This window comes from Schistocerca serialis, chromosome 9, assembly GCF_023864345.2.
Source record: "Schistocerca serialis cubense isolate TAMUIC-IGC-003099 chromosome 9, iqSchSeri2.2, whole genome shotgun sequence".
In the NCBI taxonomy this organism is placed as follows: domain Eukaryota; kingdom Metazoa; phylum Arthropoda; class Insecta; order Orthoptera; family Acrididae; genus Schistocerca; species Schistocerca serialis.
Genome location: NC_064646.1, coordinates 148,758,270 through 148,776,168, shown reverse-complemented (window position 1 = coordinate 148,776,168; position 17,899 = coordinate 148,758,270). Strand labels below are relative to the sequence as shown.

The window sequence follows — 17,899 nt, the reverse complement described above, 5'->3', positions numbered from 1 at the left end:
CAGGTAAAGATTTAAAACAATATGATTCAGCTTCTTGAGCTTATATACTATCTCAACATCAGTCATTAAACTTATTGCTTCCCGAAAACTGTTAACAGAAGATGTAATCACACAGCACTGTGAAGCAGTATAATGAATAGTTTATATCTTTGTTATGCCAGCTTCCATATAAAATGTTGCCCATCAATAGCAAATGTGTCAAAAAAGTTGAAACACACTTGAAGGTAAAGTATTAATAGTATTTTCATGAAAAGCTGGAAAGTAGTTTCCCAAACAATAGCACCAAAAATCAATATGCATTCATGGTACAACAATACAATAACATGGTTATTTAGGCTACAATACAGAACAAGTTACTATTATTTTAAACATGCACACAGAGATAGGTAATGCCTGAACACTGTGCACACTTAGTAAAGTGTAATCACTTTATCAGGAGTCTTAAAACATAGCAACAATCCAGTATAAATGTAGATGAGTGCAACAACAGCCACACTTTGAATAGTTCATCTGATAGTCACAATCACCATCTATCACATCCTGGATAGTAGAATAGTTAGTTTGTGTCACAACTATAAATGTCACTAATCCATCAACAGCCATCAGTGTAATGTTACACTGATGCCCTCGTTTTAACATCCATCACGAATCCAGTCTTCTATTGTGCTTGTGAGCTGCACTCGCCTCACCTAGCAAGGAGCCCAAGGCGCCGTCGCAGAGGTGACGCTTCTGGTAATGCCAGCGCCCAACGGCGTAAGCCAGTGAGCAACACAGAGCATGTTACAAGCACAGCACCCATCACACTATATCTGCAACAAGTAGCACAAGGTCCTACCATTTATGCTCATGTGACTACATTGTCCATTTTCTTATAACTGCCTTTGAATTATCTGTAAGATTAATGTAAATGGTTCATTGTGTGGGGTTCCACATTCATATCTCACCTGTTGTTGACTACAAAAGTTGTTCACCAAAGACGTTACGGGAACTCTTCAAGATCAGTAAGGTTTGTGGATGGTACAAATATACCAATAAAGGACACAAATACATCTATAGCACTGACCCCAAAGAGAGAGCAGTGAAATAGACCTGTAACTGGTGCAAGTCCATCATAGTATCTCCTGTGATCTCTCAGGTTTTCTCAGCAGGTTTGTTCAGTGGTGTGCTTTTGACTGTTCAGCCAAATTGTTAATTCCCAGTTATTCTCAATATTAGCAAAATACTTTGCTGACCAACCCAGTCGTCATCTTCAGAGTTGTGCTGTTATGTGTACTCACTGCCTGGACTCTGTTATGACCCTGTATGTAATACTTTGATGTGCACCACAGCACTAGGCTGCTTGTGCACTACACTTTGAATATTCTGCCAATGGCATATGTGCAATCTGGCCACCACAGACTGCCTGCAGTGACACACACATTGAGATACAAAGCACAGCAGCATTTTTTCCATGAGTGCTCTATTCCAGTGGCTGGGTATGATCAACTGAAAGTACACCTGGACAGGTTGACATCATTCATGGTCATACAGTCTATTACATTGAGTGAAGGACTGCCATATTTGCTTGTGATAGATAATGGTAGACAGTTTGTGTCAGACATGCCATGATTTCTGCACCCTCTCAAGGCATTTACCATGTTACTGCACCTCCTTTTCACCCCCGATCTAATGGTAAGGCAGAACATCGCATCCGCATGTTCAAGGTTCAAATGAAGAAATACGTCGCAAACTCCTCCATGGATGACTCTTAACACATTTCTCAAGTTCCTATAGGTTTATGCCAGTGGAAGATCTGAATTCAGCTGAGATGCTCCAAGATGGCCAGCCATGCTCCCTCTTGCATCTGCTCATGCCATCCCACCAATGCACAATGACATGGCTCTCCTTATGGATCATTCCTAGCTCTGTGGTCTGGGCTCAGAGGTTCAGCCACCAATGAAGAAGATTCTGACCATGGTCCACAGTTACTGAGATCGCCACTTCTGTGTGGTGTGCACCAGTGATAGGTTGGTGGCATGCTACCATGACCAGCTGCATCCTCATGCCACAGTGAGGGCTGCATATCTGACACTGAAACTGTTGATACCATCTCCAACTCCGCCTCCACCTCCTCTCTCAGCACTGGTTCCACCTCACAGGACTTCCCTTCTGTGAGGGCAAATCCACTCTCCTTGTAGATGTTGCCACATCCTGACTCTCCTCTGGGGTCCAGCCCTTACTCCTGTAGCCAGGCCTTCTCACAATGCTTCACTGCCATTGGCAGTTCCACCACTAGCTGGGCCAGTCAGTGCCTGCACATACTTCCACACTGGCACCCCCAGTGCCCCAGACTGAGTGGCTAATGCCTTCACTATCAGCATAGTTCCAACATGTTGAGGAATGGGACATTGATGTGCAGCCAAACCCCTTGTCAACAGTCCTCTCTTATGGTACTTCATGGGGGAGTGGCTGCCGCATGTGCCCACAGCTGCATCACTTCCACCACTGTTCATCAGTCCCGGCTCAGAATCTTCTTCTGCCACTGCCATCACCTGCAATGTCTGCCACAGAGGCCATGGGTGTAGCAACAGGTGTCCCAATGCTTCTATCCAAAGAGGAGGGGGTCTGTAACCTTGTACATAATATTTTGATACATGCTGCAGCACCAGGCCACCAGCATACTCCACTTTGAAAATTTTGCCAATGGCATCTGCATGGGCCAGCCACCAGAGGCTGCCTGTGGTGGGCCTCATGACTTGTGCACACAGCACAGCATCCACTGCACCATCTACCAGAGACCTCCTCCTGATAAGCACTATGCAGCAGGCATTCACTGTCATACTGTCTTCTTAGTTATTATAGCAACTGCTTGTGTTGGTATCTGGGTTGGTATCTGGTATGTTTTCAACTGCTGTTCACTTGTATGTGGAAGAGACAGACTACAACTAGACTGTGCAATTTTGTTTGACTTCAGACAGTGATTATACATAACAGCACAAACTGTAGACCTGGAGAAGATTAGTGGGTCAGTCATCAAAACATTGTGTGTATAATGGGATCATCAACTTGGCTGAACACCCTAAAAGCTTAACTATTAATGTTACACAGTCATATATTATGCAGTTACAAAAACACAATCTTACAGAGAGCAAAGCAGAGATCAATATGCATTCACTAAAGGAACTTCTGGCATTACATTTCTAGGCATTCAGATGATGGTGGCACCCACCAAGTGGCTAAGACAACTGAAAGGCACAGTTCCATCTTCTAAGAACTAAGAATCTCTGATTGTGGTGATTCTATAGATGAGATTTCTGGCATATTTAGCATACTTTCACTCAGTCCTGTCTCATGTTACAATGTTCTTGGGCAAATACTCAAATGCTGAAGAAAATACACACATCAAAAAAAGTTTTGCATCAGCCCAGTTCCCAGAACTCCTGAAGATAGACATTGACTGTGGATATTGTGCAACAGACACAATCCCTTAGACTGTTCAGAGATGTCACTAAACCCACACAATTATGTAAACAACCATGCATGAGCAGTATCAATTAGACAGAGAGGGTCCGACAGCCGATCAGTTCCAGTCATTCCACCAGGAAGGAGGTACACGGCTCGAGTTGTCTGTAGTTCAACCATGCCTAGATGGTCCATACCACACTTCGATCATGTCCACATTATTACTTTGTACTTGGAAGGGCTCTAAACAAGGGAAGTGTTCAGGCACCTCGGAGTGAACCAAAGCCATGTTGTTTGGACATGGAGGAGATACAGAGAGACAGGAACTGTCAATGACATGCCTTGCTCAGGCGGCCCAGGGGCTACTACTGCAGTGGATGATTGCTAACTATGGATTATGGCTCGGAGTAACCCTGACAGAAAGGCCACCATGTTGAATAATGCTTTTCAGGCAGCCGCAGGACGTCATGTTACAACTCAAACTGTGTGCAACAGGCTGCATGATGTGCAACTTCAATCCCGACATCAATGGTGAGGTCCATCTTTGCAGCCATGACACCATGCAGCATGGTACAGATGGGCCCTGAGGTCAGTGAGTGCAGCAAGGTGGAGGTCCTCTGATGTTTTGGGGTGGCATTATGTGGGGCTGATGTCATGGAAGGCGCCGTAACGGCTGTACAATACATGAATGCCATCCTTCAACCTATAGTGCCACCATATCGGCAGCATATTGGTGAGGCATTCATCTTCATGGATGACAATTTGCACCCCATCATGCACATCTTGTGAATGACTTCCTTCAGGATAATGATAGCGCTCGACTAGAATGGCCAACATGTTCTCCAGACATGAACCATTTCGAACATGCCTGGGATAGATTGAATAGTGCTGTTTATGGATGACATGACCCACCAACCACTCTGAGGGATCTATGCGGAATCACCTTTGAGGAATGGGACAATCTTGACTGGCAGTGCCTTGATGAACTTGTGGATAGTATGCCACAACAAATACAGGCAAGAGAACATACTACTGGGTATTAGAGGTAACAGTGTGTTCAGCACTCTGCACCACCACCTCTGAAGGTCTCGCTATTTGGCAATAGAACATGCAATGTGTGGTTTTCATGAGCAATAAAAAGGGCAAAATGATGTTTACATTGATCTCTATTCCAATTTTCTGTACAGGTTCTGCAACTCTCGGAACCGAGGTAATGCAAAACTTTTTTTGATGTGTGTATCTTCCTGCAGAAGTCTGCACTGAGAACATTATGTAAAGTAAATAATCAAATACTTTGCAGAAGTATTTTCAGATGCCTTGGGTTTCTTACACTTAAATGGCAATACATTTACTCCATAATGGTATTACAGTAATGATTAAAATTAAGAGAGCACCAAAGATTAAATGTAAAATTCATTACCACAACAGAAGAAATAAAAATTGTTTTGATACATACTATGTATCCCTGTCAAGGGCTAAGAATGTTGTTTTATATTCTGGTGCAAAAGTCTGTAACTGGTTTCTTGTAGATATCAAGCAGAAAATTGAAAAACTCTGTACATTCAAAACAAAAACAAAAAGTACCTTATTACCCACTCCCACCATACAACATAATATTTGCATTCTGGAGTCAATACTGCTTAACAATACTGGTCACATTAAATAGGTTTTTAACTTTCACTGTACATAGACAGCTGGTAATGATCTCTGAAATCAGTGAAGTTACATAACTACTTAGTATGAAATAGCAGATAAAAACAGCAGCTAAGTATTGTAACAGGAGGAGTAGCGCCTTTCTACAAAAGAGCAGATTAGAGTTTAACATCCCATCAATAGCCATGTCATTAGAGACGGTGTGCAAGTTCAAGAGAATGAGAAAATAGTGTGCCCTTTTCCAAGGAACCATCTCAGCATTTGCCTGGAGTGACTTAGGGAAATCACGGGAAACCTAAATCTGGGTGGCTGGACGGGGATTTGAGCTTGTCCTCCCAAATGCAAGTGCAGTGTGCTAACCACTGCACCAGCCCCCCTGGTGTCTTTCTTCAAGGCAGCTGTTTTTCTTCTAATATACACACACATTCACAAAGCAATCTAGATGGTGGTTCCCACAGTTATTAATTTGAGATCATTACCATTAGCGTTGGCCATAATTCATTGTTGAATTGCTTAAAATATTACCTTGCAGTTATTGCTAGCATACATAACTTGATCCATTCCACATCCTTGAAGAGATTACAGGAGTTACAGAGCACACTGTGTGAATGAATGAATGACTTCATCATAACATTCATGCCATAAATCTTTTCTGTAGAAATAAATCCATGTCATCACTTACAGAAGCAAGAGAAACCCCAAACTTTTAAAATCACTAACCTTTAATATTATCATATTGAAAGAAACATATGTTTTTCTCAATAATGGGCAAAAGTTTTAGAGTTGTTCTGTGATCTGACATAATCCTCTTCCCATCTACATCATACAATTGACTGATTTTTTAGAGTCAATCATCAGATGTTTCAGCATTTTCTTCTCAGTGAGATATGAAAAAGCATTTCTTTGCACCTTGGGATCTGATGTGCACCCTCCTGGTAAATGCTTATGATGACTGAGAAGGGCACAGACTAGTTATATGTTTATTTATTTATTCGTTCGGCATATACAAGGCAAATATTACAGTGTCATTACAATCCACCAGGAAATTACAACACTACACAATGCTACTTATAGTTTTGAGCCAATCTATGGCTAGGTCAGGCAGGTAATGTATGTCCTTCAGTTCACCACTATATCCTACCACTTCACACACCAGTAGGTGGTCCATTGTCTGGATTTCACCACATTCACACACGGGACTCTCTGCAAGTCCCCACTTATTCATTAGACGTTTGCATCTTCCCACGCTTGTTGTAAGGCGATTTAAGGCAACCCAGAGCTTCTGAGGGAAATCAAAACCATTTATCTTCTTGCTGGGGTCATTGATAAGCTTTTTGTTCTTGTGTGTCCCTTTGCGCCATGATTCTCCCCAGGCTAGCTTTGGGTCGAAGTCCTGTAATTCCCTGCCAATCTTCCAAAAGGGGGACCTAGATTTTAGCCTGTTGATGGGTGATAAGTCTTGGTGTACAGGGAGTTCTGGATTGTGTACGATCTTCCTATATATTCTTGAGGTCGCCATGGAGCACCTTATATCAGGGGGTTCTATGTTGGCAAGGACTGGGAGCCAGTCACATGGGGTAGCCCTAAGTGTGCCTGAGATAATTTTCATCATCTCTTTCAATTGCGTGTCTACTTTATTTACATGCGCACTTTTCGCCCAGACTGGTGAACAATATTCAGCCACGCTGTACACGAGGGCTAATGCTGACCAGTTTAGACATAATGGCATTTCGAGATTTTAATTTCTGTTTGGTGTCTTCCAGATGGGAGCTAAACGTTAGCGTGCAGTCTAATTTTACTCCCAGATATTTGGGCTTATCTTCATGTCTGATATGCCGGTCATTCAGGGCAAGCTGTAGTTTCCTGCTTGAAGCTCTGTTCTTAAGGTGCATTATGGTACTGGTCGTTTTATTGGGGTTGGGATGCAAATGCCACTTAAGGTAATAGGTGTTCAGTGCTTCAAGGTCCGCATTCAATGTTTTTTCAAGATCTTCGAAATTTTTGCTTTGGTATGCGATGGCCAGATCATCCGCATACGCAAATTTACGCGACCTGGTGCTCGGCATATCAGATATGTATAAATTAAAAAGGGTCGGCGCCAGGGCTGACCCCTACGGCAGGCCATTGTTTATGACCATGCTTTTGCTGCTCTTTCCATGGAGATAGACCTTGATCTTCCTGCCTGTCAGCATATTTTTTAGTAATGTGTATGTCTGATTGCATTTGATAATTCGAGTAAGCTTGAGCAGTAGTCCTTCGGTCCAGACAGTATCATAGGCTGATGTAAGATCTATTAATACCAGGCCCATTTTCAGCTTGTTCTGATAGCCTTTCTCTATATATGTTGTAAGGGACAAAACTTGTTCACAGCAGTTCCTTCCCACACAGAACCCTGCTTGATAGTCCGGGAGGTTCGCCTCAATGTATGGTGCTAGTCTGGTCAGTAATATTCTCTCAAATAGTTTGTAAGAGGTACAAAGCAGTGAGATCGGTCTATAGTTCTTTGGATTATCTCCATCCTTCCCTGGTTTCAGTACCGCTATTACCTTAGCTTCTTTCCATAACTTCGGGAGTGCACCTGATTTAATGCATTCCGTGAAGAGCTTGGCCATCCATTTCCTCCCAATGGGTACTAGCTCCCTCAGAAATTCTGGGAGGATTTCATCAAGTCCGGCTGCTTTCCTTGTTTTCATTAGTGTTAGGGGCTGGGTAATCTCCTCGACGTCTACTGCTTTGACAATATCTAGATTAGTTGGATTATTGGCTAATTCCTTGGTTAGGTTCCTGGAGATCCTTTTCTTCTCCTCAGTCTTCAGGCGTAATTTGGAGGTCTGTTTCATGGCAGTCGCTATTTCGGATGGGCCCACACCCGCGGTCGATCTTCGTGGTGTTGTGGAACCACCCAGTTTCCGTAGTAGACCCCAGCTCTTCCTACTAGAATGGGTAAGTCCAGATTCTCCATTGCCATCTTCCACCTGTTCCTACGTTCCTCGTTCATAGTGCTGATCAGTCGTTCTGCAGTCTCGTCCTCCCCACTCCTCTCATACTGCTCTAACAATGACTCGCACTCCTCTGACCAGCAAGGAATGTATTCCCTCCGGGCCCCTCGGGGGATAGCCTTTAGGGCCTTTTATATATCAGGTTTACAAACCTTTGGTAGTTCTCTGGACTTGGTGGTATTCGATTTATTGTCTTGTCAATAAAAGATTTATATTTCCCCCAGTCTGCTTTTTTCAGATTCCACCATGGAATCGGGGGGCTCTTTATGATCGGGATGGAAAGGCCGATCTCCACAATAATCGGGAGGTGTTGGCTCCGTGGGAAAGCTTCGAGGACTCTTCTTGTAGCTTGCATTGGTACACCTGTTCTGCCGCGTGTGACAAAGGTCAGGTCAGGTGTCGTCTTTGTACCCCATACTTTTGAATTGAAGGACGCTCTGTCCTTGGGATCAAACAGGAGGTGTAGGTCCTGGTTGTCAGCCCAGTCACTTAGACCAACGCCTTCCGGAGTGGATCTCTGATATCCCCATCTGGTTTGCTGGGAATTAAAGTCACCGGCATAGATTGCTGCATGATTAGCCTGCGGTAAGATTCCTATAGGCCATTGCTGCGAAGGTGATTTGTAGACATTGTAGATTGTCATCTCTCCCAGTTTAATGCCTATTGCTTGTGGAACCGATTCCACATTGTTCTCGAGGTTTCCTAGAAGCTCATTTTTCACCAGGGTCGCCATACCATGTTTGTCGTGTCCTGAGTATCCCACATTGGTGAATCCTGGTATGCATAATTGTTTGATGTTTTCATCCGTCAGGTGTGTCTCCTGCAAGAGTACGACACTTACTCTTTCTCTTGTTACAATTTTTTCAAGGATTTCTCCTTTCGTCCTTGTGTAGCCTTCTATATTGAAGTGGCACACTCTCACCATCTTCGTGGAGTAATTCCGCTTCTGAATCGTTTGCCTTCTTGTGGGCCAGGAGGCATTTGAGCGTCCGGTCGCCGGAATTGTGTAGACTTTTTGCCGTTGCATTTTACTGCAGCGTTGCCCGGGGAGCACCATCTTGGAGGTTGTCTACACGTTATATGTGAAGTATCTTGACTACGTTTATTTCTGAGCTAGACAAAACTTGCACATAACAAGTACAAGTGAGCTTTTTTGCAGTGAATGTACATACATCTTGTAGTTGAAACCCCTGTCACAAAGCCATCCCAAAATATATACTAAAACACGGGACCTGAAGCTTTCCTGGCATATACACTGCTTACAAGGTTCTCAAGTGTACTAACGGATCCAATCATCAAGGGCGAATGGTATTTTGGTGAATATCCGTTCCATTGTCAACAGGTGGTGCAGATAGAATGATGTGTCTGCTGCGTACTGGTGCATTTATGCTTGCCTATCCAGAGTTTAGGCTTTGCTGGCCCTGTACTGTGCTGTGAGTGTGTGTGCATGCGCATGTTTGTGTTTGGAGGGGGAAGGAGGGAGGGGATGCGGCTGCATGTTGGGAAGAAGAGTATCAGTTCTCTCTTCCACCCCACTCACATCTCACATCCAGATGTTTTCAATTAAATTATCAGCCATTTGGATTTCAATAGCTTCTTTGAAAGTTGAGTCCCAAAATCTGTCAGTGATAGCCAAGACTTTTTTTGTGGGTAATTCATTTTATGTACATTTTCAATGCAGTGTTCTGCTACTGTAGACATTTTGGGCTGCATTAAGCAGGTGTAGTGCTCATGTTCTGCACACTGAGCTTTGATTGTGTGGATATTTGTCCAATGTTAATTTTTCTGAATTCGCATAGAACTTGCTACACTCCCATATTTTGAGAGCTAGGATGTCTTCCTTGTCCCTAATAGAGCTCTTATTTTGGCTCGCGAGTGGAAAACTGGTGTTATGTGGTGTTTTTGCAGCAGTTTGTCAATTTTTGATGCCAGCAAATGATATGAAAGCCATCTTATTATCGTCTTCTTCCATGTTTTTGGCCTCTATGTTGTTCTTTGGTGCTTGTGCATTGCAGGGCCATGTCAGTCTGTCAATTGCTGGAAGACAGATTCTGGGTGTCACACCTCTCCCATCGGACTTCGCTCATCTGAAATGGAGTATGCCCTGTGTACTAGAGAGTTAAACATGCTGTTCTTCCGCAAGGGTCGATGGCAGCTGGAGGCAGGGAGATATGAATCTGTAGGTGTAGGCTTATGGTGTACGCTGTGGGCAAGCAAGCTGTTGGGCCTACAATGGGCTATGATGTCAAGAAAAGGAAGTTTGATAGATTTTTTTTCTATTTCTAGGGTCAACTGAATGTTTTCATGGATGGAATTCTGATATCCTAAAATTTTCTGTAGTTTTCAGGTCCAAGTGGCCAGACAACAAAAGTATCATCAACACAATGAAAGAAATAAATAAGTTTTAATTTGGTAGTTTCCAGCATTCTGTCCTCAAAGTATCCCATGAACAAATTTGCTAGAATTGGTGAGAGGAGGCTGCCCTTGGCTAGGCATCAGTCTGCTTTTAGCGATGTCCACTGGGGCTCCATTTTCAAATAAGCAATTGAAATTTATGATAATTTAATCAACAGGGACATGGACTTCCAACTAAGCAGAATCTGGTCAGAAAGCAACTGAGACCCCCTGCTCCCACCACTGAGCACAGCATGGGGCCGGTGAAGCCAGACCTTGGGACTGGCAGGCATAAATACCACCAGCAAGCAGCAGACTCATCATCAACTCAGCACCACCTGATGATGGCAGAATGGTTATTCATCAAAATATCGTTGGCCTTCAATGACTGGATATGGCAGTACAATAAAGAACCTTGGAAGCCTATTGAAACATATTTCTTAATAATAGTTTACAGAATTTAAATTATCAGGACACATTCCCAATCTTTTGCAAACAGATTTACATAATTACTTTCTGGAACTGTTGATACTGAGTGACATATTTCAAACAGGTAGTAACTAGCTTCAAATGCCAGTTAGCTTCATGTAGCAGAAGTTTCAGTGCATGATTTCTATGGAGGACAGCTCTTATGGACCTCCTAAAAGACTCAGCTTGTTCAGCCAAAGGGTGTCCTACAAATCTCCACATGATTTTCACATTTCACTACCATATTTACTCGAATCAAAGCCGCACTTTTTTTCCGGTTTCCGTAATCCAAAAAACCGCCTGCGGCTTAGAATCGAGTGCAAAGCAAGCAGAAGTTATGAAAAATGTTGGTACGTGCCACCACAACTAACTTCTGCCGTCGAATATATGTAGCGCTACGCAGTCATGCTTTGTAGGCACAAAGATAAATACTGGCGCCAAAACCTCTGCGTCAGTAAATAAATTTTTTAAAAAAAAGTGGAAGACAAGCTTTTTTTCTCCGCCGCGAGTTTCGACCACTGCATTTTCATACATTATCCAACGAAGTAAATACAAATTCCGTATTGTTCATCTTCGAATGTAGCACAATTTCAGTGTACTACGAAAATCTGACTGGCAAGACTGTTCGGGGAAGTTTGTCAATATGGCCAACTCTACGTTCTGAATTTTTTCCTATCTGTGAGAAGAGATGGTTGCTAATAGCAACCTGATGAAATTTGAATCACACACAGTATTCTCTTCACCATAAGAATAATACGAATATAAACATTTTGCCATGTATTCTTCCGTGTTTGCTGCTATCTCATTAAAACCTGTCTGCCTAATAAACTACGAAACTAGAGTGAGACAACAGCAAACGCGGAACAATATACGTATCGTGTCATGTTTATATTCGTATTATTCTTATGCCTAATAGTGATACAGTCAGAAATGAAGCATGGCAAGGGACTAGATTTTTAAATCTAAGATGACTCTAATTTCTGTGCAGAATTTGATGTAATAAAGAAGCGGCCGCAAAGATTGTCAAACGGAGAAAAATTTTCGCCTAACTCTCTTTCAGAACATGTTCTATCATACGTAGTCTATTATTTGATTCTTGTTGATCATTGTCAAAGAAAGCAGCAGTGTAAGTAACAACAAATAGCAGTCTCTTGCCACTGTTTCGCTAATGAGACGGTTCCTCTCTCTCTCTCTCTTTTTAATTGTACGCGGCGGTAGCGCGCACAAAAGCAAGCCATGCCACGAGCCGCGACAGGCCGTAAACACGCACTATCAGAATGCGACAAACAATGCATGACACAGTGCAGTAATGCATTTTCAGCTTAAGAGTGACGCAAACACCTATAACAAAGAAAACGGCACTTATCAGATCAAAGCAAAATAAGCAATCGATTCAAACCAGACGAAGCACGTGAAAAAGGAAGGGTACCCATATAAATACGGACGGAGCGGCTGACACATAGCAATGGCTACGTTGTAAAGCTTAACTGCTAAGCTTACGACTCGAACCAAACTACTGTAGCTGTATCGTCATTCATTCGACCTAAATTGTGTCTCATATTACAATGGACCAACTTTGTTTCGATTTGGAGGTGCGGCCTGAAACTTTTCTCTCCCCTTGAATTTCGAGTCTCAAATTTCAGATGCGGCTTGGATTCGGGAATTTTTTTTTTCCTTTATTTCGAGTCTCATTTTTCAGGTGCGGCTTAGATTCGAGTGCGGCTTAGATTCAAGTAAATACGGTTCTCACAATGAAAGGGAATCATCTGAGTGGCTGAACCTTCACTATTGAATCCTTGTCTCTGTAGATGTTTAAATCTTTATTATGCTTTGATGCATCATTAATCAACATTCAATATTAGTATTTTGATAGTGTTGAAAATAGTTGTTTTGTTTTTGGGGATCCATACCTCAATTGGCAAAAGCATAAGCCTTATAGGAACACATTGCCTTCCACCTGTCTGTCCGTCCAATTGTTAAAAATCCTTTTTCTCAGGAGTGGGTAGGCATAAGTTGAAATTTATGTCACATACTACAGTCAAAGATCTCATGGTAGTGTAATAAATGTAAGCTTCTAAGTTACTGCATTATGTTGCATATTTTAATACTTGCAAACTCATTCATCAAAATGTGTAGGCTACTTCCCATTGACCTAGAATCATGAAATTTGGTAAGAAGCCAGGTTTCACAGTACAAGTAAAGGGAAAAAAATTTGTTATTACATCATATAAAAAATATCTTTTTAACATTAGAACTTATACTCCAGTCTAAACCCATCAACAGCATAATCGAAAAATATTACTGCAGGAAACACAAAATCTAAGTTGTAGTCATGTTTCAGTAAGTAAATAAAAATGTTTTATTAAATCGCCTTTCTCTATATATACACTCCTGGAAATTGAAATAAGAACACCGTGAATTCATTGTCCCAGGAAGGGGAAACTTTATTGACACATTCCTGGGGTCAGATACATCACATGACCACACTGACAGAACCACAGGCACATAGACACAGGCAACAGAGCATGCACAATGTCAGCACTAGTACAGTGTATATCCACCTTTCGCAGCAATGCAGGCCGCTATTCTCCCATGGAGATGATCGTAGAGATGCTGGATGTAGTCCTGTGGAACGGCTTGCCATGCCATTTCCACCTGGCGCCTCAGTTGGACCAGCGTTCGTGCTGGACGTGCAGACCGCGTGAGACGACGCTTCATCCAGTCCCAAACATTGCATTGTCCTGTTGGAACAGCAAGTTCCCTTGCCAGTCTAGGAATGGTAGAACGATGGGTTCGATAACGGTTTGGATGTACCGTGCACGATTCAGTGTCCCCTCGACGATCACCAGTGGTGTACGGCCAGTGTAGGAGATCGCTCCCCACACCATGATGCCGGGTGTTGGCCCTGTGTGCCTCGGTCGTATGCAGTCCTGATTGTGGCGCTCACCTGCACGGCGCCAAACACGCATACGACCATCATTGGCACCAAGGCAGAAGCGACTCTCATCGCTGAAGATGACACGTCTCCATTCATCCCTCCATTCACGCCTGTCGCGACACCACTGGAGGCGGGCTGCACGATGTTGGGGCGTGAGCGGAAGACGGCCTAACGGTGTGCGGGACCGTAGCCCAGCTTCATGGAGACGGTTGCGAATGGTCCTCGCCGATACCCCAGGAGCAACAGTGTCCCTAATTTGCTGGGAAGTGGTGGTGCGGTCCCCTACGGCACTGCGTAGGATCCTACGGTCTTGGCGTGCATCCGTGCGTCGCTGCGGTCCGGTCCCAGGTCGACGGGCACGTGCACCTTCCGCCGACCACTGGCGACAACATCGATGTACTGTGGAGACCTCACGCCCCACGTGTTGAGCAATTCGGCGGTACGTCCACCCGGCCTCCCGCATGCCCACTATACGCCCTCGCTCAAAGTCCGTCAACTGCACATATGGTTCACGTCCACGCTGTCGCGGCATGCTACCAGTGTTAAAGACTGCGATGGAGCTCCGTATGCCACGGCAAACTGGCTGACACTGACGGCGGCGGTGCACAAATGCTGCGCAGCTAGCGCCATTCGACGGCCAACACCGCGGTTCCTGGTGTGTCCGCTGTGCCGTGCGTGTGATCATTGCTTGTACAGCCCTCTCGCAGTGTCCGGAGCAAGTATGGTGGGTCTGACACACCGGTGTCAATGTGTTCTTTTTTCCATTTCCAGGAGTGTATAAACTGAAGCCCTTGGTCACTTCATTTTTTATGTCCATGCTAGTCCCAGGAACTTCTATAAAGATTTTGACTATGACTTTGAATTCTCAGGACCAATATCCTGCCAGTATTTATAATGCTAATGGGCAAAAAACTATGAGATTCTTGATTCCTGGTATGGATGAACTACCCATATACACAATTAAGTTTTTATGGAACCTTCCCTCAGTGTGTGAGCCCTACTTGCACTTGTCCATTTTTTTTTTTTTTTTTTTTTTTTTTTTTTTTTGTGGCATTGTCAGTTCTATAATTGCAGGAAAGGCTTGTTAAGTCTGTAAATAACTCTCTAGAGTGCACTAGAATATGGTAACATAAGTGGCACTACCTAGCAAAGGTTTCATGAATGATTAAAGGGAATAAGTGCATGAGATATGTTCTGCAAGTCTGAAAACAGCATAACATAAATTCAATGTGCAATTTACTATGTCCAGAACCAATCTAAACATCAATCAGGAACAAAAACAGGGAAAATCCAGGGATGAGTAAATACATAATTTCAACAGAGCAATGTACCTGCATGGTAACCCATTTACCCATTGACATCATATTTCTTAAAACTTCAGCACAACAAACCATACAAAAAATGACATTTTGAAATATGCAACTATAAATACAAAAAATAACAACATGGCATGTAAGCCTCACAAACACTTAAATCAACATGAGGCTGTTCAGGCTGCCTTCGTCACCAATCACAGCTCAGGACCTGTGACAGAAATGTCACTATTTCATCACATAAACTTCTAAATGCCATGGACCAAACACACACAAAAAACATTGAATGGTCTAAGAGCAGAAATGAAAATATGGAAAACACTAAGTGTGTAGCAAAGCTAACATTTGTTACATTAAAGATCTCTCCTAAATGTGTCATTTTTAGTACATTCTGCCTATAGAACTTGCCTTGGAATTCATTTTTGGTGTTATTTAGTAATTGATTACGAAAAGGAAAGGAAGTACACTCTGCAAACATTTTAGAGAGTTTTGGCACCACAATTCCAATTGGTAAACTTTTCTGATGTCCCTAGCATGCTCTAAAAAAAAAAGAACCATCAAACACCATGATGGAGTTATGCAAACTGGTTAGAAACTGATATTCATAAAAGTTTCAATGTAAAATGCAAAATTGTAAACTTTGGTGACTGATGGATGAATGTGTGACGCTGCATCACAATATCACCATGCATCTGGCAAGGATAGTAAACAGGGAACATATCAATACCAGGGAATAAAGTCTTTGCAAATTTCATTCCTTGTACTCAGTTGGACAGTAACTATACCTCATAGGTAGGCTTGTGAACAATACATGCAGACATCAGCATTTGAGAAAGGACATATAGTTGGGCTCAAAGAAGCAGGTTGGAGTAATCAGTGAATTAATCGACATTTGAATAGGAGCGAGGCCACTATTTGATGATGTTGGCAGGAATCAGTGAACCATGGCTGAACACAGTGTCAAGAAGGAAGCAGTTGACCCTGAGAGATGACAGAACACAAGGACTGACCTATCATCAGAGGGGCATTTAGAGACCTGGAGTCATCATCATCATCATCATCATCATCATCATCATCATCATCATCGATCTGACATGCAACTGCTGCTTCAGTGACTGTAAAAGGACCACTAATAAGTAGCTCACAGAAATGGGACTGAGCTCACAGTGCCACCTGCACTGATTACGATTGATCTCTGAACACCAATAAGCCCATTTTCAGTGGTGTCAAGAACATTCAGCCTGGAATCTCACTGATTGGAATAGAATTGTCTTCAATGATGAGTTCCACATTAAACCAAGCCCCAATGACCAGTGAAAACATGTCTGGAGACACCCTGGACAGCAGTGGGATACCAACCTGACTGTCACCTGTCATACAACTCAACAACCAGGAGTGATGGTTTGCAGTGCCATTTTAATCCATAGCAGGACACGTTTTAATTGTTATCTATGGCAGCCTTACAAAACAGCTGTATGTCTATGATATTCTATGCCCTGTTTTGTTGTCTTTCATGGCTAACCATCCTGGGCTTCCAACTCAGCAAGATAAACCCTCTCTGCACATAGCGAGAGTCTCTACTGCTCGTCTTCATGCTTGCTAGACTCTACCTTGGCCACCAACATTGCCAGATTTCTCTCTAATTAAGAATGTTTGGAGCATTATGGGGAGGGCTCTACAACTAGCTCAGGATTTTGGCCACCGTACTGATTTGACAGAATTTGGCATGATATCCATCAGGAGGACATTCAACAACTCTACTATTCAATGCCAAACTGAATAACTGCTTGGATAGGGCCAGTGGTGGACCAGAGCATTATGACTAAATTCGAGTAGCACTTTCTCCTGAGTAACTCATTAATTTTTTTCATGAAATTGTAATCATTTGTTTTTCTGTATGTGTATGTCACATCTGCCAATTTAAGTGCTATTCAGATAATTCCTTCATATGTAAACCATGAGGCACACCTGGTTGAAAGTGATGGAAAATGACCAGTCACATTTGCTCAGGTGCCATGATATCAGTGTCAGAATTGATGTAATCTGACTGAAAAATGTGGATGGCCACCAGCCAACAGCATTCAGTATGTGGAAACTTGACATTGCTTCCAGGGTAAGATTTGATAGCGTGAATGGAACTTCATGTGCCGGTAACATGACACTTGTCCAGAGGTTGATGCATTCAGTTGCTGACATGTATGAGAGGACTGAGAATAAAATGCATTTGGAACATTGCTTGAGAAGCCCCAAATTAGCTAACAATCATTGAAATGAAGTGTTTGTTTCAAATAAAGAACAGCTTGGCACAGTAAAATGACTTCCTTTTTCAGAAATGTAATGCAACTGTGAGCCACACATGAAAAAGTATATCTTCTCTGAAACTATTTGTTTGAAATGTTACCTTCTATGGGAATTAAATATGAACAATAAACAGCAGTCACATGAATAGAATATAAGGTGTTGAAATATTGCTCACAGAAACTGTAAAATACTGTTTGTTCAAATCATAAACTGTAACAATTCCATGAACTTGTAATGTCATATTCTCATTTTCATATTCCATTAATGTTTCAAGGTACAGATGAAATAGAAGGATACCTCTATGAATATTATGCTTGTCACAACTTGATAGGAAGGGATCAGTAGAAGAACATTCAGTACTAATCCATAACAGCATATTTTGAGTTACTGCA

At 42.6% G+C, this 17,899-nt stretch overlaps 1 protein-coding gene across 1 annotated transcript in view; it reads right to left on the bottom strand.

Moving 5' to 3' along the window:
- Positions 1–588: 588 nt before the first annotated feature.
- The window catches only part of LOC126419127 (solute carrier family 35 member G1), a 611,097-nt gene continuing 593,786 nt past the window's right edge, over positions 589–17,899 (bottom strand). The window contains exon 7 of the mRNA XM_050086230.1: positions 589–809. Coding sequence (XP_049942187.1) covers positions 686–809 — 124 coding nt within the window. The 3' untranslated portion in view covers positions 589–685. The remainder of the gene's footprint in view (positions 810–17,899) is intronic.